Genomic DNA, 27,642 nt, shown 5'->3' with positions numbered 1-27,642 from the left:
AAACAAGAAAAAGGGATGAAGCTGGAGCAAAAATGTGTTCTTAGCCCTCTTTCACTGAGTCAGACAACATAGAAATTTTAATCGAGAAACGTTTATGGATGAAATAAATGAGGATTTAGACATTCTTTGAAACAGTCCACTGGTCCTTTATACAGAGATAAATCTACAGTCTGTGATAATGCATTTCTCTTTCCTGCATTCCAACAATCTCATAAAATAAACAAGATATAAAAATAAATTTATAAAAAGAAAGCTTTGCATGCGTTGTCATTATTTCAACATTTTATCAGTGTTCTTTCTTAAAACCCAAAAGAATATACTTACAAATGTACCTTGCATATAATGCAGTCATTAGAATAAAATCCAGTAGATGTGAGCACATGTACTCACTAAACAAGGCCTTTGGGCATATATTCTGGTGTTTATATTTCTCTAGACTCCTGGGTTATTCATTCTGCATGACTGTATTATGATTAGCAAATTTCCTTCTCATGTGAGTTAATTGACACTTAACAGTTGGATAAAGATTCAAAATACTGACAAACCTGCCAGAGAACTGAATTAAAGCAAATAGTATTTGCAAAAGTTTTATTCATTACAACATCAGATTGGAAATAAGAAAGTTAGAAAGCAAAGAGCAGAAACTAGCCCCACACTTGTATCATGAACTTCCAGATAATTGTGATTACATTATATATAAAAACAAAACTTAAAAGCAGGAAAAGAATCTGTAATTATTTTAAATGATGCCATGGGGAAAGAAAACAAATTTCTCCTATTTTTAAAGTACACTAATTCTTTTTTTTTTAGACTTGAGGACACAGGGTGAGAGGGGGAAGCTGGGGCGAAGTACGAGTAGCATCGACATGCGGGAAGCAGCAGCATAGCACAGGGAGATCAGCTCGGTGCTTTGCGATGACCTAGAGAGGTGGGATAGGGAGGCTCAAGAGGGAGGGGATGTGGAGACATATGTATGCATATGGCTGATTTACTTTGGTGTACAGCAGAAACTAACACAGTATTGTGAAGCAATTATACTCCAATAAAGATCTGTTAAAAAATACATTAATTCTTAAGACCATCAGGTTTCCACTTGAGTTATCAATAACAACAGCAAAGTGAATCAATTCAAGGGAAATATATTATAGCATTTACTTAGTTTGACTGCTTAATTTTAACTTTTCAGGAACTTAATGGTGTGGAAATTTGTACCCACATATGTAAGCATATATATACATAATATTTTTTTTTTCTTTTTCACTGAGAGCTAACAGCTCTTAGTGCTGTTACTCTTATCATTTGTTTACAGCATTTAGTCCCACATCCTAGCTACTCCTTAGATGATCTCAATAACTTCCATGATCACAATTGTTATCAATGCCTTCTTATGCTTTTTCCTCAGCTTAACATTCTCAAAATTGTTCTCACTAAATGAATCCTCTCCTTTGATTTTCCACCTCTGTTCTCTCCCTTTATTAACAAAGTGACTTCAGATCCCAGACTTTCCTCAGGTCCTCAAGCTCAGTCATTTAATCCTACCATATCATCTCAGAAACTCACAAATACAGCTTCTTCTCTCTTGTCGAGTAGACAGACCTGTCTTATTTGAACTATACTCTCCACTTTCCTTGACCACTACAGTTTTTCAAGTCAGGTTCACTCACCTGTCCGCTTGTTATCATGCCACAAAGGCAAATCTATTCAACTCATTGCTAAGCATATGTCATGAAATATCCATTACCAAGTCTACACAATCTCAACTTTCCCTAACAACCATGCACCACATGGTTGCATAATCTGTTCCCTCTGTCTGGATCACCTTTTGCCCAATTTCTAATCACAGAGTTTGACATAAAGATGTAAGTGCAATCAGGACTTTAAAAAAATTAGTCTTATAAAGTTTTTTCCTTAGTAACTGTGAGAGCAAGAATAGCAGATGAAATTGATCACAATAATAATTAATTATGAAAATTAACTGATTAAAAATAAATGCTTAACTGAGGAAATTCTGTGAAAAATTTGCCACCCAGACTTGTACTCATATGTTCTAAGAGGGTGCTAGTACCTCTGAGTGAGAAACAGATTTGGAAGGAGCTGGAAAACAGCATTGACCATACACCTGCTCATTCAAAACATTCAGAGTTTTGCAAGTATCTTATAAATCTGACACTGAGGATCTTACGAATGAACTATGTACAAGAAAACTTTTATAGATCAGAATGGAGTGCGATTATTCTAATACTGTCATGTAATAAGACTTTCCTTGCCATTTAATTTTAGGATAATAAGTTAAATTATGTTTTTCAAAATCCCGAAAAACAGAAGTTAATTTGATACATGAGTAATAAAAATGGAACTCCTATTCTGATTACCTCTACAGTCAAAGCATGATTTGGCACTGTGTTTCTGAGACAAACGTGGGTTGTTTCAGTATAATAAGGACTATCTCTAATTATTCCTAGTGGTCTTAAAAAACTTTAAATTGTAAGATGTCAGAATGAACCTTCAATTCAAGGATTTCTGAATGGGAACAAATCTCAAATATAATAAAATACTTTCTTCTTTAAAAAAAGGAAACATATATATGAAAATATAGATGCCCTAGATTCTGACTCTTGGACAAGACAATCTTTTGAATCACAGTCAACACAGAACAAGGTGAGAAAGAAAGGTTCCTGGTGGAAGGGTGACTCACTATTGTTCTTAAAGTGGATTTGAAATCAGGAATACAATTTTCCAGACATAATTCTAGTTGTTGTTTACAAAAAACTACTAGATGAGAATATCCATCCTAGAAACATTAGTTAATATGCTAGTTTTCCACTTTCACTTTAAAGGTTATATATAATATGGTTACTTTGGATAGAAGCAGAAGCTGTTTATTAAATTAAAGTCAAAAGGGATTTTATAATGATAATTCTCTTGGTACCCCTTCCTCAAAAGACATTTTGGAAATATTTGAGAGGTATTCCCAAGAAGCTATACCATGACTTAGTTAAAAATGATTGACTGCAATATTTGAATGAGAATGCATTTGCAAATTTGAATGTGGATTATCCTTTAGAGAGTTTATTTCTTGCTCATCATGGAGATGTCTTTCCCAAGAGGAAACCCAAACAATTTTACTCTTTGGTCTCACTAAAATCATTCTTGATTTTGCTTTTGTAATCCAAGACTTTGAAATTTACAATCTGACTAAAACTAAGAAGTCATTACACTAAGAATTGTCACTTGGTGAGCAAAACAGGAATTGGCTGCTGCTGCCAGATTGTTTATCCTATGTAGAAAATCATCATGTTTTCAAATCTGTTATCCAGTATTTCTATTGAACCCCAAATATATGTTCATGCTGGCAGAATACCCTAAGATAATTTTGAGCCACACGGTCAAAGGTAGTCTGTGTTGTGGTTTCCTTAAGAAATCTGGATAAAATTAATCAATGTTAGGAACCAAGAATTGATTCCAAGGAAACATGCTAATCCATGGTGATTTCACATTAGACTACCATCCCACTGCAACAGTCAGATACAAAGTTTTGTTAACAGTGGCAGAGTAAGTAAACAAAACCGACAGGATTCTTAAACCACAGTTGAGCTGCCAGTTTCCCCTCTGTCCACCTCTGTTATACACATAAGTTATTCAGAGAATGTATTTAATGTTATATTCCCCATCATTTAAGTTACATTTTTTTCCATTTCCATTTTCCTACTTGAGAGGAGAGAATGCATTTGACATAGTTCTAGACCAATTACAGCCTTACAGTTCCAATAGCAGGAAATATTTCATCTCTTAATTCTGGATAGAAGAGTATATTATCTGCAGTTTATTGTAATGTGTCTCCTTTAGAGAGTGGAAAGGTGAAAGGGTAGGGTGGAATATATCTGTAACAAAGACTTATGTGAAAGGGTCAAGGCTGACAACCTTGTGGAGGTATCCAAAAGACAATGAGGTCTTTTCCATCAGCTTATCCCTAAAGTGTTGTTATTGAAAATAAGGAAAATCAAGTAACATTTATGTCCTCAAGTATATTTATTTAAATGTTTAGATACAAACATAGGTCTATTTATGTATTGCAAATATATTTTTAAAAGATTAAATGGAATTAATTTCACCATTGTCCTTAACCTGGTAATTGACTTGTTGATAATAAAGTATCTTTCTGTGAAATGATGAAGTGCTTGAGATAGAAAATTTGAATCAGAAGACTGGGGTCACTTACAGTCTCTCCACGTTGCCCCGGGTGTCCTGGCAGGCCATCCTTTCCAGGTGGTCCCTGAAATCACAAATATTAAACATCAAACGTCATAAATATTTCTTGAATTATTTATAATCTAAATACATGTTAGGCAATTTTCTTATATCTTCATTAGATATCTTATTTTGATGTTCTATTGACTTCATATACGGTAGAATGTGTATTTTTTTTTTTTTTTTTTTTTTGCGGTACGCGGGCGTCTCACTGTTGTGGCCCCTCCCGTTGCGGAGCACAGGCTCCGGACGCGCAGGCTCAGCAGCCATGGCTTACGGGCCCAGCCGCTCCACGGCACGTGGGATCTTCCCGGACCGGGGCACGAACCCGTGTCCCCTGCATCGGCAGGCGGACTCCCAACCACTGCGCCACCAGGGAAGCCCCTGTATATATCTTTTTAGCATATCTATAGCTATAAATGAGACCAGGAGAAAATTGTACAACTGTAATCTGAATATTTTACATTTAAATTTCATTAGCATCTTTCTTTTCAAAAAGCATATCATATTGGTTTGTATTTTTGTTTTTGTAAAAATGTTAGCTTCTCAGTACTTGACAAATGAATATTTTTCCCTCTTTTTGGTGATGTGTTCCTAATACAATTTCTTGTGCACTGAGACTTGAATACCAGAGATAGATAGTGTCCTCTAGTGGTGGTCTGAGCTCTAACTAACAAGAATGTGAAAGAAATACAAACTTATAAACAATGGCATTTTACTTCCCAGTTGCTTCAAGTAAAGGAAACAAGGTGCAAGGCTCAATTTTAGAAGTCATCAGGACAAATTTTTCCCAGCAGGTTTTCTTAAATACCCTCTTGGAAACATAATGTTTATTAAACACTGGAGAGCACATCTACTATGTTATCACTTTCAGTAAAGGACGCTGTCTTTGTCATGACTGAAAAAAATAAATGAAGCCATTAACTAAGTACTTAAAGTAAACAACTCTGTGAGGTTCTTATGTTTTAGATACTTAGTAGAAATAGATTGCTTCTTTAGACTGCATTATGGATTATTCATACTACTCAGAAACCATTAAGCACCAAGTTCAATTTTCAAAACATGTATAATAAGTATAGGCAGAGATATTCTTAGGTGAGAATGTCTGGATAAATGAAGAGAAATGATCACTGTAATAACATTTTTAACGATAACAGGTATACCTCTCACAGTATGTTAATTATTTGAATAAACCTACTTATTTATTTAAAAATACATTATTTACGTAAAGCTATTTTCAAATATCAATTCTTTGTAAATTGAGCTTGAGAAAAGGTATTTCAAAATAAGATCATTTTCACAGATAGCTTTTTTCCCACTGGAATAAGACTTTTTCTAGCTTGGTTATAACGTTTCAGTGGAAAGCCTTCCCGACAGTGACTAGTACCAGCTCTGCTTCCTGATTGCATCTTTATTGACACACTGGTTAAATTACCAGCTCTAATTAAAGCCTGTTATGATATTTCACAAGATCATAGCTTCCTCAGTGATTTGTTCATATTTTCCAGGATCATCTCAGTGATTCTATTCCCATCCACCCAAAGGACCAAAGCTGGAATGTTTTTAACCAAGTCCCCAAAATGTTCTTGGATATCATCTACCCATCCCTTCTTTCAAAAACGTATATTACATATCTATGTATTAGGCATTAGGTGTATCATTCTCGGTTTAGAGGTGAGACACATCTATAAGTAGTTGATTGCTAGTGGACCTCATCTAGGTTCCGTATTTCAAAATAGTAAATAAAAACAAATCCTGTGCTCTATCACTATTTTGATACATATGGGAATAAATATGCCATTAATTGAGGGCAGTAGTAAAAGTTTTAACTAAAATTATAGAGGGCGACAGCTAAAGGATAATAAACATGAGTCAGGTTTTTTTTTTCCACCACGCTAAAGTGTATCTCAAATGATGAGTTTTACAATAAGTATAAGGCATTTACATGTTTTTTTAGCAAATCTGTAAATATAAAAGTTAAATATCTTGTTATATTTGCTGGTGTGAAAAGTATAGATTACACTTTTATTGCAAAATATTATAACTCTTTAAAACAGTGATCTTACATCTAAAAAATCTCACATGGGATGAATGCAACATGATTTTTAATGGCTTTCCTAGATATCCTATGGGAGCAGTGTAAATAGACTATATAAAGAATTCATACCATCATCATTTTTCTTAAGTATTTATTCCTAATATTAAGTGATTAATCCTAAGTAATTTTTTTTTTTTTTTTCCTGTACGCGAGCCTCTCACTGTCGTGGCCTCTCCCGTTGTGGAGCACAGGCTCCGGACACGCAGGCTCAGCGGCCATGGCTCACGCGCGCAGCCGCTCCGCGGCATGTGCGATCTTCCCGGACCGGGGCACGAACCCATGTTCCCTGCATCGGCAGGCGGACTCTCAACCACTGCACCACCAGGGAAGCCCAATCCTAAGTAATTTTAATGGCCTCACACTACTATCCAATAAAATAAGCATATTAATTACCAAATAATTTCATGGCGTTAATTTAAATATAATAATTTTATTGATCAAAGTAGACTGCCCCTTTAGTATTGTTGGTGAAGAGTAGTGACAACAAATTCATCTAAATGGTGGGAGGGTGCATATACAGCAAAGCAATCCGTGAAACGACACTTAAAATGTTAAGATGTTTTTCACTTCACACTGGCACTGAGTTTTGGCTTTTCTCTAAATAGAATGTATCTTATAGTAGTCATGTTATAAATCCTAATCACCTAAATTAATTTTTTTAATTGGGATAACTATATGCTGACACTGGCATGAGATTAACAGACTCTAAACATGAACATTCTAAGTGCTTAATCCATACTCCACATGTGTCTGCGTGAATATATATATTTTTTCATTTATTTTTCATGTATATATCTAACATATGTATGTGTGTGTGTATATATATATATATATATATATATTTCCTGATTACAATGAAAATGAATCAATTAATTTGAAGGAAGAGGAGCTTGGTTCTCTCTACCTGAATCCCTCCTTCTAAATATCAAAGAAATGAAGACAGTTCTTTCCTATATGTTATACAACTACATAGCAGAGAAATGATAGGTACTCTTATTTCACGCACTAATGTTTCATTTGTCAGAGAAATAGAGTATAAAATGCATTTTGTTTAGCAGTGAAAGCAATGTTCCTTAACAGTGTCATGTCTGTCCAAGCAGACTACATGTTTCTCAAGTGTAGGCATTTATTATACTTCTAATACTCCTTAGAGACAAAATGCATGCATGATCAATGGCTCAAAACTTGTTGAAAGATACGTGACAGAATGGACTGAAAAAGTTTGAGGAAAAAATGGCTTTCTTGACAATAAAATTATATTACATGAGAGAAACTTCTTAACAATTTGTACAAATATAAATGGTATGATAATGTTGAAGTTACACATATCACTGGATTTTATGTTGCTAAACAATGATCTATGCACATGGCTTCAAAATACTTATGAAAGAATCTTGTGTGCAAAATCATTTTTGCAACAGTATTTTCACTTCTCTGTATGTGCAACTTTACATGACTTAATATTACATTTGGAACAAAACTGAAATAGTGAGCAAACAATATTATATGCAGACAGTATCTATATTATCCTTTATTTAATACTAGCTATTTGTATTAATCCTTTCATAACACAATAATATAGATAACAAGTTTTCTTGATATGTTTGCTGTACTAGAGCAAGACTGTTGTGATAAAAATAATATTTTAAACACAGTGTCTAAAATTATTTTAGAAAGTAAGAGAGTTTCAGCATTTAAGTCAGTATTTCACAATAAATAATTCATTTTTCAAATATGTGAGCTAAAATCACATTTGAAACTAATCAGAGAAAGAGGGGGTTATTCAAACTCAATACAAAAATATTGGAGAACAAGAGTTCCCTGGTGGCGCAGTGGTTAAGAATCCGCCTGCCAATGCAGAGGACACGGGTTCCATCCTGGTCCGGGAAGATCCCACATGCCGTGGAGCAACTAAGCCCATGCCCCACAACTACCGAGCCTGCACTCTAGTGCCCGTGAGCCACAACTACTGAAGCCCTCACACCTAGAGCCCATGCTCTGCAACAAGAGAAGCCAACGCAATGAGAAGCCCGGGCACCGCAATGAAAAGTAGCCCCCGCTGGCCGCAACTAGAGAAAGCCTGCACGCAGCAATGAAGACCAAATGCAGCAAAAAATTAATTAATTAATTAATTTTTAAAAATTGGAGAATATATTTATTTACTTATAAATGATTTTCAACATGTTTAAAAATATAATCATTTGTAACATTTATTTAAATTTATAACATCTTAATTTATAATTTTCTGAATCGTTCATTTATGCAAGATTGTTACTGGACTATATTTGACTAACTATAATTATTTATATTATATATAATTATTAGAAATAAGAACATTGGGATGTACAATTTTTGAAATATTGGCATATATAAAAATCCTCACATAATTTCCTCTCACAAGGTGCATGTTGTTGTGGTTTTGCCAAAAAGATTCAGTTCAACAGATGTAGAAAACAAACTTATGGTTACCAGGGGAGAAGGAGGAGGGAGGATTAAACTGGAAGAGTGGCATTGACATATACACACTACTATACATAAAATAGATAACTAATGAGCACTTACTATATAGCACAGGGAACTCTACTCAATACTCAGTAATGGTCTATATGGGAAAAGAATCTAAAAAAGATTGGATATATGTATATGTATAAGTGATTCACTTTGCTGTACACCTGAAACTAACACAACATTGTAAATCAACTATTCTCCAATAAAAGTTTTAAAAAAAGATTCAGTTCAAAAATCAGTTTAAAATATTCAGCCAAAAATCTATATCAATGTGCCACTAAGTGAAAATAACCAGGATGTGAGTAAAACTGCCACTAGGAGTTAGTTATTGGTATTATTACATTGAGAAAACATTTGGTTCTCAAATCACTGACTGCAAATTTTAACTATACTTAGTTTCCTACAGCATAGATAATATTCAAACTATGCTGGTCTTATTCTCAGCCAAAACTTTTTTGAACTTTGCTATTCAAAGTACGGCCCATTGACCACTGGCATTGGCATCATCTAGACATTTGCCAGTAACATCAAGTCTCAAGACCCATCCCAGACCTACTGAATTAAAATCTACATTTTTAAGAAAATACCAGCATGATTTACATGCACATTAAAGTTTGAATAGCATTGTCTACTCTGGACTAGAACAGTGGTTCACAAACATTAGCATGCATCAGAACTATCTAGAGAGTTTGTTAAGACACAGACTGGGCCCCTCTCCTAGAGTTCTGATTAGGTGAGTGAGGTGGAGACAAGATGTTGCATTTCTAACAAATTGCAAGTGCTGCTGATCTCCTGGTCCAGGGACCACACTGTGAGAACAATTTCCTTAGACAGGTGGCTGCTATGGTTTGAAAGTCTGTGTCCCCTTGAAATTCAGATGTTGAAATCCTAACCCTCGAAGGTGATGTTATTAGTAGATGGGACTTTTGGGCAGTGCTTATGCCACCTTCATGGAACCTTAATGAATGGAACTAGTGGCTTATAAAAGAGGCTCCAGAGAGTAGACAGTGAAAAGTCTGCTACCTGAAAGAGGGTCTTCACCTCACCATTCTGGGATGAGGATCTTGGACTTCCAGCCTTCAGAACTCTAACAAATAGATTCTACTGTTTATACACTACACAATCTGTGCTTTTTTGTTATAGCAGCCGGTATGGACTAAGACAGTAAGTTGATTCTAACTCATAAATAAACTGAATAGGTTGCCAAAAAAAAGAGAGAGAGAGAAAAAAGCAGCTGAGCACTGAGCATGTCCTATATTCCCACAAATATTTGTGTGAAAGTAAAAGGTTTCAATTAACTTTGTGAAAATATTTGATGAAGATATTCTACAGACTGTGGTTCTAAACAAATTTTATAAAAAGGAAATGATTCAGGAAGGGTTATCATTACATTTTCTAAGAAAAATACATTATAGAGGCAAAAATAGTAAATACAAATAAACAGATCTTAATGTGATATAAGTAATGTCAGAATGTTGGAGGATGTTTAGGAAGTGACATTTTGAAGAAGGATACATTGGATAATGGAAGCTAAAAAAGAAATTGATATACCAAATATTTAAGATTCAGTAATGATTTTTAATGCTGTCAATAATATTCATTGCAGGGCTTCCCTGGTGGCGCAGTGGTTGAGGGTACGCCTGCCGGTGCAGGGTCATGGGTTCGTGCCCTGGTCCGGGAAGATCGCACATGCCGTGGAGCGGCTGGGCCTGTGAGCCATGGCCGCTGAGCCTGCGTGTCCGGAGGCTGTGCTCCACAACGGGAGAGGCCACAACAGTGAGAGGCCCACGTACCACAAAAAAAAAACAAAAAAACAAAACAAAAGAAAACCAAAAAAAAAAACCATTGCAGTAGAAGAGTAGTTGAGAGAATAATATTCATGTTGTTCTAGTTTTGATATACTTTGAAGGAATATTTAGTAAGATATATTTAAATTAGATTCAGAAACATTTGATAAACTTCATAGGCTGAAAATACATACTCTGGCATTATTAAGCAATTTTGTTTTTATAGGAATTTTTACTCATATTTGTACCTAGATATTATTTAATATAAAAGCTATGACTTTCAAAATTTGAAAACACTGTCAAATGAAGAAAGAGAAAGAAAAACCATGACACTTACAGGAGGGCCTTTTGGTCCAGGGAATCCAACTGGACCTTGAGGTCCTTGAGGACCCTGAAGAGAAAAAGCAGTGGGGAAATTTAAGAATATATCTTATAAGGCACATCTTTATATGTTGCAGTTTATTTCCACAGATAAAGAACAATATAAAATACAGCTTCTTTAACATAATGGGAGAACTATTGCATTACAACAAGATAGTCTATGGTAATTTAAAAGCAAAATGGATGATCTTCCACACTATTCACTACTCAAAACTGCACATCACATCAATGGTCTTAGCTGAAGAACACTGTAAATATTTAGAATTCATATTAAAAGTGAATAGAACATGGATGTATCAGGAGCCCTGTAGATAATCTACTTTAAACACTGGGTACAAACATCCATAAATGGAGGATATTTCAAGTCCACAGCCCCCAAAAAGAAAAATTATTTTTAAAATTGATTCTATAAATGTTCTGACTCTACAGGCATACAAAATTAAAAGAAAAAAATAAGTGACTATCTCAAAAAGACCATAGAGGATACCTTTAGCTAATCTCTATATTTAAAACGTATTTATTTCTGAGGATGTCACTATCATTTTACTCATGTATAAACTTCTTTTGTAGATAAGATGAAAAGAACATTATTATATATTTATTCTCATTAACATTAAATCCAAATATACATTTATAATATTGCTCTTGACTTGATGCTTAATTAACTATATTATTCAACACTTAGATTTACATATCTTTAAAAGGCATAAAGTAGACCCTATTACAAGGACTACCTTGGTCGCAGCAAAAGGATGGTGAAAGATAATCCTTTATATGACCAGAACATGATAATTATATTCCTAAAAGGAATATATATAAAATGGAACATAATATAAATAAAATTTCTTAAGTAATACAATTAGGTTAGGATTTATTTATACTTAAATAAAAAATAAAGTTAATAAATTTACTATCAAGAGGATAGCTTTTGAAAAATCTGGCTACAAAAAATGCTATATTTTGCCAAAAAAAAAAAAACAAACAAACAAAGGGCATGCTTACTTATGTATATTTAGCTTTATTTTATACCAATTGAAAATCAAATTACTAAATAGATTTCCTATTTACTGGAATAGATGTTTTATCTTGATTTGAATGTATATTGATTGTGACTTAATGGCTACTGGTAGCTTGCATTTTACCAGCATAAAGCTGCTGCCAGCTCCAGGAACAAAGTGAGTATCAGTATGGAAAGCAAGAGGTGTGGAGGAGAAGGCATAGGTGTTACATGTATATTTAAAAGAAAACAATTATTTTTGTTTAAAAGTTGATATCATAGGCCAATTAGACATATAATTTCTCTCATTTCTATAACAAAATTAATAGCACATAATTGATTAAGCTTTTTGTAGGAAAGTAAATTAAAGAATAGGAATTTTTTAAACTCTGACTAGATTTTATGGATGACTGTGTACATGTATTTGCAGAAACATGTAACTGTAACTTTTCCCAGAAATTTAAACATTTGCAACATACTAATATTTACTTTATATGATATGACTGTATCATACTTACTCTTTCACCAGGAGGGCCAGGAGGACCATCACCGCCTGAAGTGCCCTGGCGACAACAACACAAAAACCGGAAAAAAATCAGTTTAGATTCCTTCTGTTAACATCCATCCTCTGGAAGAGGAACTTACAGGAAAGCCCAAATGGAACAAGTGCTGATGATACCTTTGGACCAGGTTTCCCAGTGGGACCTCTCGCACCTCTTGAACCTCGAGGACCCTGCACATAAGAGCAAAGATGAAATTGATCTAGTTCTAAGCAGATCTAAAGGCACGGGGTCAGTTTTTATTTTTGAAGAAAATAGGAGAGTTAGATGAAAAATGAAAATCATATTTTAAATCAAGGTACTTACCGTTGGACCACGCTGACCCCGAGGGCCTGGTTTGCCAGCTACACCCTGCCAAAGACAGTTCAAACAGTTTCAATACGCAGTATATCACAGTAAATTGTGAGTCTGGTGCTGAGAGATAGGTACTCATGTAAGAACATTTATATTAGATAGTCCAGAACAATATACTTGTATATCATACCCGGGCACCTTTCTCTCCATTGGCACCTGGAAACCCAGGAAATCCAGTGGAACCCTACAAAAATAAAAATAATAAACAATGAGTACAGTAACTAACATTTTTAGCCACAAGCTGAAAGTCTTTTGGAACACAATGATTCTTACAAGCTGGTAGCATTCAAATCAAAAATATAATTTAAGATACCGTACAACCTCCATTTATGTATTTAAAAATGAACTTACAGTGACACCTGAAATCCTGGAAGCATTGATAACATGAATTGATAAAACATTTTAGTTTTTAACTTTAAGGAAATTAATTAATCAAATATATCATTTCTCATACTAGTAAACAGCAATTCAAGGGCATTTCATATAAAATAAATTTTTGACTTATAATTCTACATACTTGCTTCAACTCTGAAAAAAAATTTATTTTTCACAAGCATGAATAATCAAATATTAAAATAGGAATTTTATAAAGTATTTTTCCTGAATTAACATTATTGTATTCTTATACTTATCACTTTTTAGTTGAGTATTTTACACCTTTAGAACTGGGTCAAACCATAAAGACTAAAAATCTTCTTCCATCTTTTCTGTTTGATGTTTGAATGTGGTTAGATCTAACTGAGACTCTAAGTCAGACAGTTCAGCATTAGAATCTGTTTGTGGGATTCTGAAGACATAAATTCAAGACTTATGTTTGTCATGCATTCACTTAAGTAATTGGATACATTACTATAGTATAATAATGAGTACAGTTTTTTCTTCTACAAAATGAGAGCAATCATCTGCATCTTACAGGTACTTTGAAATTTATAGGAAATTGGAATAAAGGAAAGCAAGGTATAAAAATGATAACGATAGCTAACAATAAATAATGATTATTTAAAGATGTAATAAGCACTGTAAAAGCATTATGTAATTTAATCCACAAGCAGCTACATTTTACAAATGGAATACGTAACCTTGTACCTATGTACCTATGTCCAGATTTTCATCTGCTGAGAGATCTCTTTGAACATGACTGTGATTGGTTTGCCTTGTCATTGTATCATGAAATAGAGCAGATTAGGGTTCAATCCTTGCTCCTCAACGTACCAATAACTATGAGACCCTGGGAGGGGTGGGCTGGGGGGGCTTCCAAACACTCACTATTTTCCTATTCCAACCAGTGCATGGATTAAATGCAATAATGTGTAAAATGTCTAGCAAAGAGTAGTAGACATGCAGAATTTACACACTTCCCCATGCATTGAGGAAGATGTAACAAAGCCTTCTTTGACTTGAATACATCTTTGTGTTTTGTTTTGTTTGTTTGTTTGTTTCTGATTTACAATGTTGTATTAGTTTCAGGTATAAAGTGAATCAGTTACACATATGTATATCTGTATTCTTTACTCAGATTCTTTTCATTACAGGTTTTTACAAGATATTGAACATAGTTCCCTGTGCTATACAGTAGGTCCTTGTTGTTTATCTATTTTACATGTAGTAGTGTGTATCTCTTAATCCCAAACTCCTGATTTATCCCTCCCTCTCCGTTTCATCTTTGGTAACCATAAGTTTATTTTCTATGCCTGTGAGTCTATTTCAGTTTATACTCACTTGGATTGAACTAACTTAAAGTAATCTTTCTCCAAGTGATAAATGCTTCCTCTGTATAAGAATAATCTGGAGTGACTGCTAAAAGTGTGGACTGTCAAATCCCACTGCAGACATACTGAGACAGACTCTCTGGCATTGCATTCCTGGACCCTGCAATTTCCCCAGGTGATACATACAGAATGGATGTTATAATTTATATTTCCTCCACAAGTCAGGAAAATTTTATACGAAGCCTTACGGGATTTGATGGACAAAACTTAGTATGAGCTGCTAAACTTCATTTTAGGACCTGTTTAGCAATATATTCTAATTCATGCTTATAGAGACCACTATGTGATCAACCTGAGAACAATTTTTAGGACATGTAATACTCACACAATGGGGGAAAATGTCTGCAAATGACATTTTTTGAAGGGCTTTCAAAGCCTTTTCTCTTCCTCGAGAGAGAATCAGATAGTTATACCTGGTAGAATATTACTATGTGACTATTCTAGGAATTTGACAAGTGACTATAATCCAATATGAAAGTAATTCACTTCTATCAAATTCAATTTGAGGACAAATATTCATCTGTCCTGAGTAGAACACAAACACATTTATAGAGACTCCATTCAAATAAATTGCTCTTATGCATCAATTTCACGTTTAATAAATTTATTTTCTTACATGGTTTCTGCTCTTAGACATTTATGGGAAATAGACAAAAATGTCCAATCCACCAACTAAACAGTTTGTAATATATGGGCATATTCTTCTTCTTTTCTCACATAAAAATTATCACCAAAATATACAGTTTCCATGAAAAGACGTTATCTGCTTTTAAATGGAAAAAATAAACAGCCAACAAAAGGCCAAAAAGTCAAAGGTTAATAGTGAAACTGGCTCTTTCAGTGAACTGAAAATTTCAAAATTATTTTAAATTGTTTTAAATATAAATGAATCCTACCTTAAAATAGATTTTACTTTTTGAAATAGCTATCATTTTATAGTGCATATGGCAGTGCATCTTTTAAATACTCAGCATGGTTTATATTACTAGTAAGATATTGGATAAATTATATTGCCTAATTATAGTCCTTAAATTGCTTGAAAGGGATTAGCAGCCGAATTTCATTTTTAGTACAAAATGACTTAAATCTATTCAAAATTCATTGGCTTCCACATAGGAAAAAATATGAAACTATCTTTGATCTTTGATGCATCCATCATTTTTTTGTTTTAGAACTGAGAAACATAAATGTTTCTGACCATAGAAAAAAGTTATGAAGAAAAGTAATAGAAAAAAATAAAGACCAAAATTTCAGACATTTAGGTTAAAGGGTAAAAATAAAATGTTTGATTCCTCTAGGAAGAAATATTTCTCTCTAGTCATTCTGGCCCATCTTGTAAATAAAAATAAGTCAATGAATATTGAATAGAGGATTGACTTAGGAAAAACAGAAAAAGATAAAAATGTCAAATAAACACTTAATAGAAAATTGTACTCATTCATGTAACATGTAAAAAAGTTTTCCACTTTTAAATCTAAACACTACCACATTGCAATTCAATTTAGTAATTAGATAAAAAATTTACCAAATAATCTACGAATAGTTTAAAGTTGTGGGTTATGAAGTAAATATCTTCTTTTACTCAAAGCACTTGTTAAAATGCTTGACATTTGAAAGGCAGGTAACTAGGTGACAGGACAATGTATTAGAGACAGTATTTAAAAGGTAAAAATTATTAATCAGTGTTCTAAATGTAGGCAGAAACATATAAATGATGCTTGCATTATTTTAAAATCATAGATTAAATGAATCTTATTTTAGAAAGGCTCAATTACCTCCTAGCATACAAGGAAATATATTCTAGAAATTCAGTGAAATATTATAGGACAAAACCACATAGCAAGCCTAAAATACCGTTGCCACATGATGATGAGTCACAAGTTCATGCAGTTCACATTAGTCAGGAGGGAGGATATTTTTTTCTCTCATTGTTTATCTGTGAAACTTATTAATAAATATATATTTGGGGATTATTATCCCCAACCAGGATGTATTCTTTTTTTTTCTTTTCTTTTTTTTTTTTTGCGCAGTACGCGGGCCTCTCACTGCCGCGGCCTCTCCCGTTGTCGAGCACAGGCTCCGGATGCGCAGGCCCAGCGGCCATGGCTCACGGGCCCAGCCGCTCCGCGGCACTTGGGATCCTCCCGGACCGGGGCACGAGCCCGTGTCCCCTGCATCAGCAGGCAGAGTCCCAACCACTGCGCCACCAGGGAAACCCCCCCAGGATGTATTCTTAAATACTAAACCTGTCTAGCCTGAATGGATCAAACAGGGATAGATAGATGACAAAGATATAGGTAGATAAATAATAGATAAATAGATAATCTCATGTGCATATAATTACCTTAATATTAAGAACCAAAATTTACATATTAAATCATTTAACCGTTTAATGTAACTAGTCAATACATCAAATGCAGCCTTAGCAAAGTTTTATAATTAGCTCGAGGAAAATTAGTACACCAAAGTAAAGATGTATTTTTAAAACTTCTTTTTGCTTAAAATATATTTCAAATAGTCAAAAGTAGAATTTGAGTGCATTGAGTGCATGGGTTGAATGGTGCCCCTGCAAAAGATATATCTAATATCCAAGTGTTCTAGAATCTGCAAATATTACTTAATTTGGAAAAAGGGGTCTTTGTAGATGTGATTAAGTTAAGGATCTTGAAATAAGAATATCCTGAATTATCCAAGTGGTCTTTAAATTCAATGACAAGTGTCTTTATAAGAAGAGAAGATACAGACACAGAAAAAAATCCGTGTGGAGAAGGGGTCGGAGATTGCACACAAGCCAAAAAGTGCCTGGGGCCACCAGAAGATGGAAGGGGCAAGGACAGATTCTCCCACAGGGCTTTTGGAGGGAGCGTGGGCCTACTGACACCTCGATTTTAGACTTCTGGCCTCTAGAACTGTAACAAAGTCAATTTCCATTGTTTTAAGTCACCAAGTTTGTGGTGATTTGTTACAGTAGCCCTAGGAAACAAGTTCTGTGGAAATGAGGGAAAATAAAGAGGATGAAAGAAGAGTCATTCTTCCTTTAAAAAAAATATAAGTGGTCATTCAAACCTTCAGGGTACCAGAAAGGAAATCAAAAGCTATTATCCATCACCTGTCATCTACTTAAAGCTTCTATATATATTAATATACTGCCCTGGAATAGTCCTTATTCCACTCACAAGGAAGTGGCTGACTGTGCCTTCCTTTCATGAGTCTGTCTCTAAAATACTCCAATCCAAAATCACCTAAGATCTCTGAACTCTCTCCAGGTGTCCACACTGCCTCTGACTTTCCCCTATAAGATTATATTTTAAGGATTCATCATCTCTATATTACAAACTGAAAGGTAACCATAGATGATTAATTTTAAGTGTATCTACAAAAGGCTGATAAACTGTAAAAATCAAGCTAATTATTTTACCTTTGGACCTTGTCTTCCTGGATATCCCGGTAATCCTGGAACACCAAGTTTCCCCTAAAGTTAAAATAATAATAATAATCAATTCTAAGATGAATTAAGTTTAAATGATGCTTTTAGTCATTTTTCTAGAAGTTAGAACCACATATTTGCACATTTGAAAGGAAGATTTGCAAGTTTTTGCCATTCTTTACTTTCATTATATTTCTTAATTTGAATAGGGAAAAAAATGTTGCTAATGCTATAATGTTCACTAACTTAACCTCTGTTGTCTAAGTGACAGTGCCTTCTTTAGTGACATAGAACACTGAGTAAAAAGAATTCTAGGACTGTTTATGAGCTAAAGAATAAGCTAAGAAATCACCTAAGATTTATGAACATTAAATACTATTTAAAATTAATGGATATAGTTAGAACTGCATGTAGATCTTACCATTCCAACTAAAGGTAATCTATTTGATAAAATTATTTCATTTCTCACTGTAAATATAAAGCAAGCAATCATAAGTTAACATTTTTTTTTGCTAAGTAAGGAAAGTTTAAATAACTATACTAAGAAATTTGAACCTGATTTTTTTTTTTTTTTTTTTTTGTGGTACGCGGACCTTTCACTGTTATGGCCTCTCCCGTTGTAGAGCACAGGCTCCGGACACGCAGGCTCAGCGGCCATGGCTCACGGGCACAGCCGCTCCATGGCATGTGGGATCTTCCCGGACCGGGGCACGAACCCGTGTCCCCTGCATCGGCAGGTGGACTCTCAAACACTGCGCCACCAGGGAAGCCCTGAACCTGATTTTCGAGCAAAGTTTCTTCTTTTATTCAAATGTCTGAATAAATTGGGTTAATAAATACCAAATGGTGAGAGATATAGCTAAATAATGATTTTTGTGGAGTGTTAATTCCTACAGGTGGGAACTTGAATATGCAGCTATTTTCTTCCAGCGCAATGAGATTACCTCTCAATCTGATAGTGCTGAAACACGATAAATTACAGTGAAGCCCAAAGATGTATAACAAATCCTAAGAGGTTTAAAATGCTAAACTAACAAAATTGGCCCCTTGAGCAAAGCATTAAATTAAAAACATGAGTAGAGAGAAAATAAAATTAAATGAATTGAATAAAATGTTTGTGGAATTTTACTGTGACATTTTCCTTAAGATCTTATGAAAGCACATTTCATATATAAAATATTATTTATCAAAGTCTTAAACATTAACAGACACACAGTATCATTATTTCCCATGTGCATTTAAAGGAAATAAGAATAAAAACAAACAAGCTCAAATTACTATATATATAACATTAATAGATGAGCAGGATTTTATGAAAAAATAAATATTTTACTGGATGAAGCAAGGCAAGAAATTAGGAATATAGTTTATGACCTTGTTATTATAGGTTGAACTAAACAGTTGTCTGATTCATGATCAACACTGCATAGGTAAGCAGTCTTCAGATGGAAAACATTCAAACAAGCCTTAAGAAGCATACTTATAATGATGTCCCCTTGGACAGAGTAAGTTATCACAGCTTGTTTTATGCTACTGATTTCAAGGTTAATGAAATTCTCTAATTATTATCAGAAAACTTTTGTAGTCTATGCTAATACTACATTAGAATGTAAATTCATTCATTTTAGAGTCATTTAGAAATAAATCCAGACAGAAAAGTTCTTTGTATTTTCAGTGTGGTGATAAGCAACTTCAATAAAAGGGAAAATTCTAATGAAAGGTGAAAGATGAAGCACTGCGGGGTAAAGTCCTGATGCCTCAGAATAGTTTGTGGGACCGTTTACACAGAATATAGTGGGGTTGAGAAAAGGGGAAGGTCCTAGAGTATCGTTAACTATTGGCAAGTGAGCACTTTAAGTAAGGGTCGTAGGCCTTGTAAGCCCTTATTTCCCCAATCCTGTCTTTTCCCTCCGTTGCCTAAACACAATGACATTATTAATCAGTTTACAAACCACAACTGAGAGTATGAAACTGTAGAAGAACTACTATATCAGATGACTCATAATGACATGAGGAAATGATTTTTTATTTGTCTAGTCACAATTCTTATATAATCCTTATGTATTTTCCTTCTGGGATAGGATGGTAAGGGGCAGAGATGACAATTTTCTTACATAGCATGGAATTTCCATATTTATAGAATAATGGCATGCCCACTATAACAATTGGAGAATAGTCATATTTACAAAAAAATGGAAATCATTTGATTTATATCACCTAGAGATTATTATTTATATTTTCCTTCAGTGTATATAATCAGAAAGCATTTGTCATAGATATTTCTAGTTTTGTCTTAATTTAACTTCAGGTTCATTATAAGACGTTTACAATATCACTAAATATTCTACGAAGGTATAATTTTAATGTTGCCTAATATCCTATCTAAATGTAAGTATAATGATTGCAAATTTTTTTGACATTATGCATATAGCCCAGTGGCTCTTAAAGCAATTAATATTAATATTATCTGGGGATATTTTAAAACATAGTGATGCTTGAGTTAACCCCAGATTAAAATTAAAACCTTTTCAAGTTTGGCCTGAACATCAGTAGTTTTTAAAACATTTATCCTGTAAAAATATATGTTAATGTGGAAAGAGTGGTAAAAGGACATTTTGGTTTGAGGGCCAAAGATGATTCAAGTTGTTCAAAAATAATAAGTAGACCATCTTTGATTGGTTCTTTCAGCCTTCATTAATCACGCTCAAATTCTGCACTTTTAATATAGAAGAGCATTAAGAGTGGTTGATTCTACATGGCCAATGGAAGCAGAAGGGACTAGAAAATAAGGAAGAGTGAAAGAGGATAAATGTGCCCGTCTCATGATTATACTTCTAAGTAGTAATATGGATATGAAACTGAAATTCAAAAAATTGAAATTCAATAAAACCCTCTAGATTTACATCACAGGTGATTAAAAACACCCTAAAATCACAGTGAAGCATCATCTACAAGAGGACCTGTGAATTTAAAGTTGCTCCCTAACCTTCTCTCCTGCTTGACCAGCAGGACCGGGGTCTCCGGTCGGACCTGCTCGACCTTTGGGGCCTTCAGGGCCATCTTCTCCTCTTGGACCTACTTGACCAACTTCCCCCTGAAACACAGAGTAACAACATTCTTGTAATTTAAAATATCTTGGAGACTGAATGGCAGAAATTATAGTCTATCAAAAACTTATATTCTTCAACTCTTGGTTTGTTTACTCACATATTACATATGACAAAGAGGTTTGAAAGTATTTGATTTCATCAATCTTTCAATTAATAAATAAAGTACTCAATGCTGTCTGAAAGTTGAAAAACTACAGAAGCCCTACATTAAATTAATTTTAATACATTGTGTTGCAGAAAGAGAGAGAGAAAAAAAAAATAAATAAGAATCAAAATTAGACACCGTAGGTTGGCTGAATATGCTACACCAAAATATGCCACTGTGGCATAAGGATTATTTTGAACTGAAGGCAATTGAAAAAAAGCAGATACAAAAAAAGTTCTCTACCCACCCCATACTTGCTTAAAAGTAAGGCACAAATTTGCAAAGGTGTCTTTCCTCCCCTCTCTACTAGAAAGGACAAAAATTAATCAGTAGTGATAACTAGATACTTACCAGTCCAGAGTCAGAAGCAGGTACCAGTGGAATCTACCTATGCAACAAACTTTACAACTAGCCTTTATATACCATTAGTTTCCCATATATCTGCCTTCCCACAATTTACAGTATTAGAAACTCGAAGTCCTTTTCCTGCTCAAAATTTATTGTTCCTTTGCTAAAATGCTATACAAGCACCAGTTGTAACCACTCTATTTAGTTACTCGTCACTGAGTGTTCCCATGTATAATCATGATACATATGCTAGCAAACTTCTGTTTACTTTTCTCTTGTTCACCTGTCTTGTGTCAGTCTAATTTTACAGGGCACCAGCCTGAGAACCTATTAGGGTAATAGGGAAAATAATTGCTCCTCCCAGATGATAGCGACTTTAGAAATCACCGTTTGGAACACAAGAAAAATGTCTGTTTTAAACTTGGCTTTCGCATTTAAGGTATTAGGAACTGGGATGTGTAAGTTATTGCCCCTATCCCGGACACAGGCTTTCTGTGCATTTTAGGAAAATCAATATTCTATAGTATCCTTTTTTGCTTAAATTTATTAGATACTATTATACTAGTTATAAAATAAATCTTCCCAATAAAATTTAATTTACTTTAGGTGACACAATTTTGTTTTCAAGGTACTCATTAACAGAAAAACAGTGTACTATTTCTACATTCAAAAATTCAAGACAACTATATAGTGAACATTCATAAAAGTTGCAGATACAGTTTCCAGGCAGCATAGCTCACTATATGTGAACAAAATTTAAAACAAATCTATTGAATTAATTATATAAAACAATTTGATCATCATTTTAGAAAATATCTGTAAACAATAATACCATATATATAATATACTATATATTATGTATATATATTATATATATATAAAACTATGGGTGTTCTGGGACATATAGAGATTTAACATAACATCTAAAAAACAACTGATACTATATTATCTCTACAAAAATTAAACACCTAATCTTCATATAAAAATGGAAGTGAAAAATATCACGGGTAGTACATTTTTTATTTATCCTGTGTTTGCAATATTTATTTATAAGAAGAAACACACAAATGTATGTATTAGTGCAAATTTCTTTCTACTTACTCTGTCACCTTTAAGACCCATGTCCCCTTTGAATCCTGGAAAACCATCTTCACCCTAAAATGTATAAGTAATAAAACAAGTGTTTAATCAATTGTTTCTATGAATCTAAAATATGGCTATGCAAATTATGAGTACTGGTAATTAGGAAAAATTGTTCTGAGAAATAAGTACCTTAGTTGTGAAACCTCCTCTTCCCTATTTTAACTCTTTTTCCCCAGTATCCTCCCATTTTCCCATAATTAATGCCTCTAAGTTAACAGAAAAGTTTTCACAAATGTGTCCATTGAATCTTCTCTATCTTATAGGGGGGAATAACCATTTTCTTATAACAAAATGTATCCTATGTTATTTGAACAAAGAAAAAGTAAAATTTAATTAATTATATTAACTTTGGATTACAAGAACTCTGGACAACCAAATAAAATGTCTTTAATTTACTGATATATAACTAAGAATTTTATATCATTCATTTTGTCTCCTGTGCTTTAGATAAATGTCTTCTGACTCAACTTGTTCTCTAATTACAATCTCTCTTCAGGTGAAGAATAAGCAAATTAATATTATCCTTAACGTGTAAATAGAGATTGCTTATCATCACATCATATGCACAAACAAATGATGCTGAAAACTGGGCATCCTTTAGCAAAGAGAGGAGAAATTTTGACTATGAAAATATTTACTGTCATTTTTACTATATGCAAACTTTTAAGAAATAAGCTTCATCAATAACCTTCCTGTCTCTTAATTTCAAGAAAAAAATTTAAATTCCTAAGGAATAATCATTCATGTATTCAATAGCATTAATTGAGCAATAACTCTGTTCAGAGTATTGTGGAGTAGTTTGAAGTTTTTGTTTTACCAATAATTTGTATTAATTTTGGTACAGGTGGAATAGAATGGGTGTTTAGAGAAGAAAGACATGAGGATGATGATAATGATGATGATGTGCTGTGCTGGTGCTGGTTCTGGTGAGGCAAGAAGTGAATCTGGAGATTTGAGGGGGCAGTTGGTACCTTAATTAGTAGTTGGAGAATAAGCATTCATGTATTCAATAGCACTAATTGACTTGCAGAGTTTGAGAAAAAGGCATGTCAGGCCAAGTCTGAGAACAGAGCTGAGAAGATTAGTTCCTACACTTCCACATCCTGCTACCAAATGAGCTCTACAAAACATAAAACTGATCACGTCAGTTTTGCTTTAAAATACTTCAATTGTTCCAAAGTGCTAATGATGAATATAAGCTGCCATCCCCCCTCTCCTTCCTACCATGATCTAGGCTTTGTTCACCTCTATAGTCTTATCTTTGGTCTTAAATCTCCTCTCTACTTCCATCCAACACACTGATTTTAGAAAAACTGAATTACCTGTATTTCCATTTGTAATTCTTGCATTGGTTAACTACTTACACATACACACACATCTGCAAATCCTTTACCTTCTCTGTCTACCTGGTGATACTTTCCTCTTCTTTTAGGATTTAGTTCATGATTCTGCTATGAAGTTTTCCATGACCTCAATATTTCCCCCTTAAAATTAACCTCTTTGTTCTGTGTGCCCAACTGAACATTTAGCATTATAAGATAACATCCTGCACTTAATAGATCATAGGTCTCTTTCTTTCTATTAAATGGTCAAAACCAAGAATCATGCCTAATTAACCTCTGAATCTCCAGTGCCTAGTACATTTTGACCCTCAAAAATCATGATATTTAATAAACATTTATTGAATGTACATTTGGAATCATCCTTGCCTCAGTGCTAGTTTGGTAAGGTATGCTAAGGTCCAGAAAATATCAGGTTATGATGGATATATGAGACTTAGACTTGGAAAAGGAATCCAATCTGATATCCTATCTAAACATAAGAATTCTGACAGGTCTAAAAGTTTTGACACAAGCATAATGTTTTCAACTTTCTGGCCACAAAGTAGCTTTGTGGAATTAGGATTCTCTCTGCACTGAATGCAATTGTGCAATAGCAGAGGCTTAAAAGCTGAAAATGACCACTTAACTTCCTATTGACTGGTGTCTTCAATACTTTCTCCCTAGAGAGAAAGGTAATTACACAGTTGCCAAGTTTAGTTTAAAAAAATACTGCACTTTATGTCTAAAATCAGTAACAGTTTTTAGGATATTTTGTCCAGGAGAGATTTGTTTTTTAAGAGAGCATATAGTGGACCAGATGATATTTCTGTCAAAACTTTGTTTTCAATACATTTGCAATTTAAAAATAAATTAGATGACTCAAGTTATTAAGAATATCCTTACAATAAGTGACATTTTTTAAACAAATAACACTTTCAAGCTACTAAGATTTCCAGTCCTTAAATTATCAAGTCTGAATTAACATTTTTTAAAAGTAGGCAGATTTTTAGAAAACATGTAAAAAAGGAATTCACCTGTGCCACTTGGTTAACTGGATTATGTTGCTTAAGTTCTAAGGAACAAATCTGAGTCTAAACAATGGAGAATTTTATTCTAGTTAGGGTACTAACTTGGTATTTCACCTTTGGTTAATTAATTAATATTGTTATTCATAAAAGAAAATAATTTCAACTTCCTTCTTCATCTCTTATGAGATAAATGGTCAATTATATACTCAGAAAAACAAAATAACCAATAATCTCAAATTGTTTTCCTACATATAAGCAATATATATTTATTTTTTCCTGAGTAGGTTTTTCCTTATATATCTCATCATCTATAATTTTATTTTCCTTTGTCATTTGCTACTACCCCCCTTTCCAAAAAGTTCACAACTTTCCCACCCCAATTAAATGCCTTTCCTTTAAACACTGCCCTCCCTAAAAATCCTTCATGGGCACTAATTCCAGAGAAACAATTTGAATTGATATTTAAATGTATTACCAATAAAAATTGAGATTCCAAATTCCAAACTGAGACAATATATTTTTTTGCATAGGCAACTTGCAAGTAATTACAAGTTCAACACTGTCCAAACTACCACTGTGCTAGCTCAGTAAGACACTATATCCTGAAGTTCATCTGTGATGACCAAGATGAATTGGGATTCAAATCAAAGTAGCTGAGTTAATTTAAAATGCATGACATTTTTTCACACAGTAGAATTGTCAATATAGTTGCATACTTTGACAGTGCCTCAGTATGTAACCTATTTATTCTTTTCAGAAAAATAAAATATAATGTATATAATAAGTCCATACCTTCTTGTAATCTATTCCTTACTGATATCAAATCTATTCAAGGTGTTTTTGATAATATTATGACTGTGGGAATAAACAGTTATCCTTGAAATCAAAATGTGTATTGCATATATTTCTCACCAAATCTACCAACATTTTATACTTAACTTTGTTTTATAAAATGAAATATAGTAAGAATTAATGCAATAGTGATTCTGAGTAACGTTATTCCATTTCAACACAATCATCAAAGGATTTGGGAGCTCTACATTTAATGTTAAACATTTACATGAAAAAAATCTCAATTTTGTTTTCTTCATCAAATTAAACTATAAGCACTCTTTAAAAGAATGTACATTCTTTCAGCTACCTTTACTTGGCTTTAATCTTAATTTCCTTCTTATTAAAGCTTTTGTTGTGCATGCAGTATCACATATGAAGTCTTCCTGTTCCCCCAGTTGATTCATGTTACTTCTAACTTTCATATTTTGCACTTCATTTCAATTTATAAAATTTGGGGATTTTAGTAGAGAAGAAAATGGAATAAACATTCCTCTGTTATACATATAACTGGATCCAATCCAAGCATAACAAACCAATCATAAGGCCAACCTTATAATTTAGAAACGTTAAACACATGTAAGAAAAAAAGAGATGCAGGATTGATTCTGTTTATGACATAGCTTTTTTTTTTTTTTTTTAAATAATGTAGTCATCACCTGAGGATATAAGACTTCTAAAATTTCCAGGATATAGAGTACAAAATTAGACTTGCATTGTTTGGTACATAAGTAATCACTCAATATATTTGAGAAATGGAATAACTGTTCAATAAACTTAAATTTTTTATACAATAGGTATATAGCAATTAAAATCACCTAAATAAATTATGTTTTACCTTTTCACCTTTAGAGCCCTTGAGACCTCTGACACCATCTGCTCCCTATGGAATAAATTAGAAGGATTAAATAACTATAATATTTTACATTGAAATTAAATAATGTAGGAAAAAATAATATTTACCTTTACTCCTCGGGGACCAGGGTAGCCAATGGGACCCTGTGGACCAGGAGGACCCTGAAAAAGACCCATTGCAATTTAAATACATAATGCACTGAAAGTGCCCCTCACTCACAACATACTATAATTTTACCAAATAATCTATAAAAACATGGTATTTTTCTACTTCTGGTGAAGATTTCTTTGGTACTTTATCATTTGTGTCTAAAGTCAGATATCATGAACAAATCATGTGATGAGCCTTACCTACTCCAAACTTATATATTCATGCAAAAAGTAAGATAAATATTATGAATATGTGAAATAATATAAGTAATTATATAATTAATAACTGCTTTTCTAAGCCTGAAAAAATCTGATGTTTTCAATGTCTACAATAAACAATTATAGACTAGCCAAAAGGATAATTTCTAACCAAAAACTAGCATTAAATTTATTACATTCCAAATCAAAACTACAATGAGGTATCACCTCACACCAGTCAGAATGGCTATCATAAAAAAATCTACAAACAATAAATGCTGGAGAGGGTGTGGAGAAAAGGAAACCCTCTTGCACTGTTGGTGGGAATGTAAATTGATACAGCCACTATGGAAAACAGTATGGAGGTTCCTTAAAAAACTAAA

General features: G+C 33.5%; 1 protein-coding gene across 4 annotated transcripts in view; it reads right to left on the bottom strand.

Annotated features, from left to right (window-relative positions):
* Positions 1 to 27,642, bottom strand: part of COL11A1 (collagen type XI alpha 1 chain) — a 196,526-nt gene that overhangs the window by 68,734 nt on the left and 100,150 nt on the right. For all 4 annotated transcript variants that reach the window (XM_029228484.1, XM_029228483.1, XM_029228486.1 and 1 more), the window contains 11 exons: positions 27,020 to 27,073; positions 26,895 to 26,939; positions 22,834 to 22,887; positions 21,116 to 21,223; positions 18,121 to 18,174; positions 13,064 to 13,117; positions 12,886 to 12,930; positions 12,699 to 12,752; positions 12,538 to 12,582; positions 10,979 to 11,032; positions 4,220 to 4,273 (listed from right to left, as the gene is read on the bottom strand). In XM_029228484.1, the coding sequence (XP_029084317.1) occupies positions 4,220 to 4,273; positions 10,979 to 11,032; positions 12,538 to 12,582; positions 12,699 to 12,752; positions 12,886 to 12,930; positions 13,064 to 13,117; positions 18,121 to 18,174; positions 21,116 to 21,223; positions 22,834 to 22,887; positions 26,895 to 26,939; positions 27,020 to 27,073 (621 nt within the window). The remainder of the gene's footprint in view (positions 1 to 4,219; positions 4,274 to 10,978; positions 11,033 to 12,537; positions 12,583 to 12,698; positions 12,753 to 12,885; positions 12,931 to 13,063; positions 13,118 to 18,120; positions 18,175 to 21,115; positions 21,224 to 22,833; positions 22,888 to 26,894; positions 26,940 to 27,019; positions 27,074 to 27,642) is intronic.

Source organism: Monodon monoceros, unplaced genomic scaffold, assembly GCF_005190385.1.
Source record: "Monodon monoceros isolate NGI ecotype Baffin Bay Population unplaced genomic scaffold, NGI_Narwhal_1 Super_Scaffold_18, whole genome shotgun sequence".
Lineage (NCBI taxonomy): Eukaryota > Metazoa > Chordata > Mammalia > Artiodactyla > Monodontidae > Monodon > Monodon monoceros.
The sequence above is the reverse complement of the archived record's forward strand: the minus strand, read 5'-3'. Positions and strand labels throughout refer to the sequence as shown.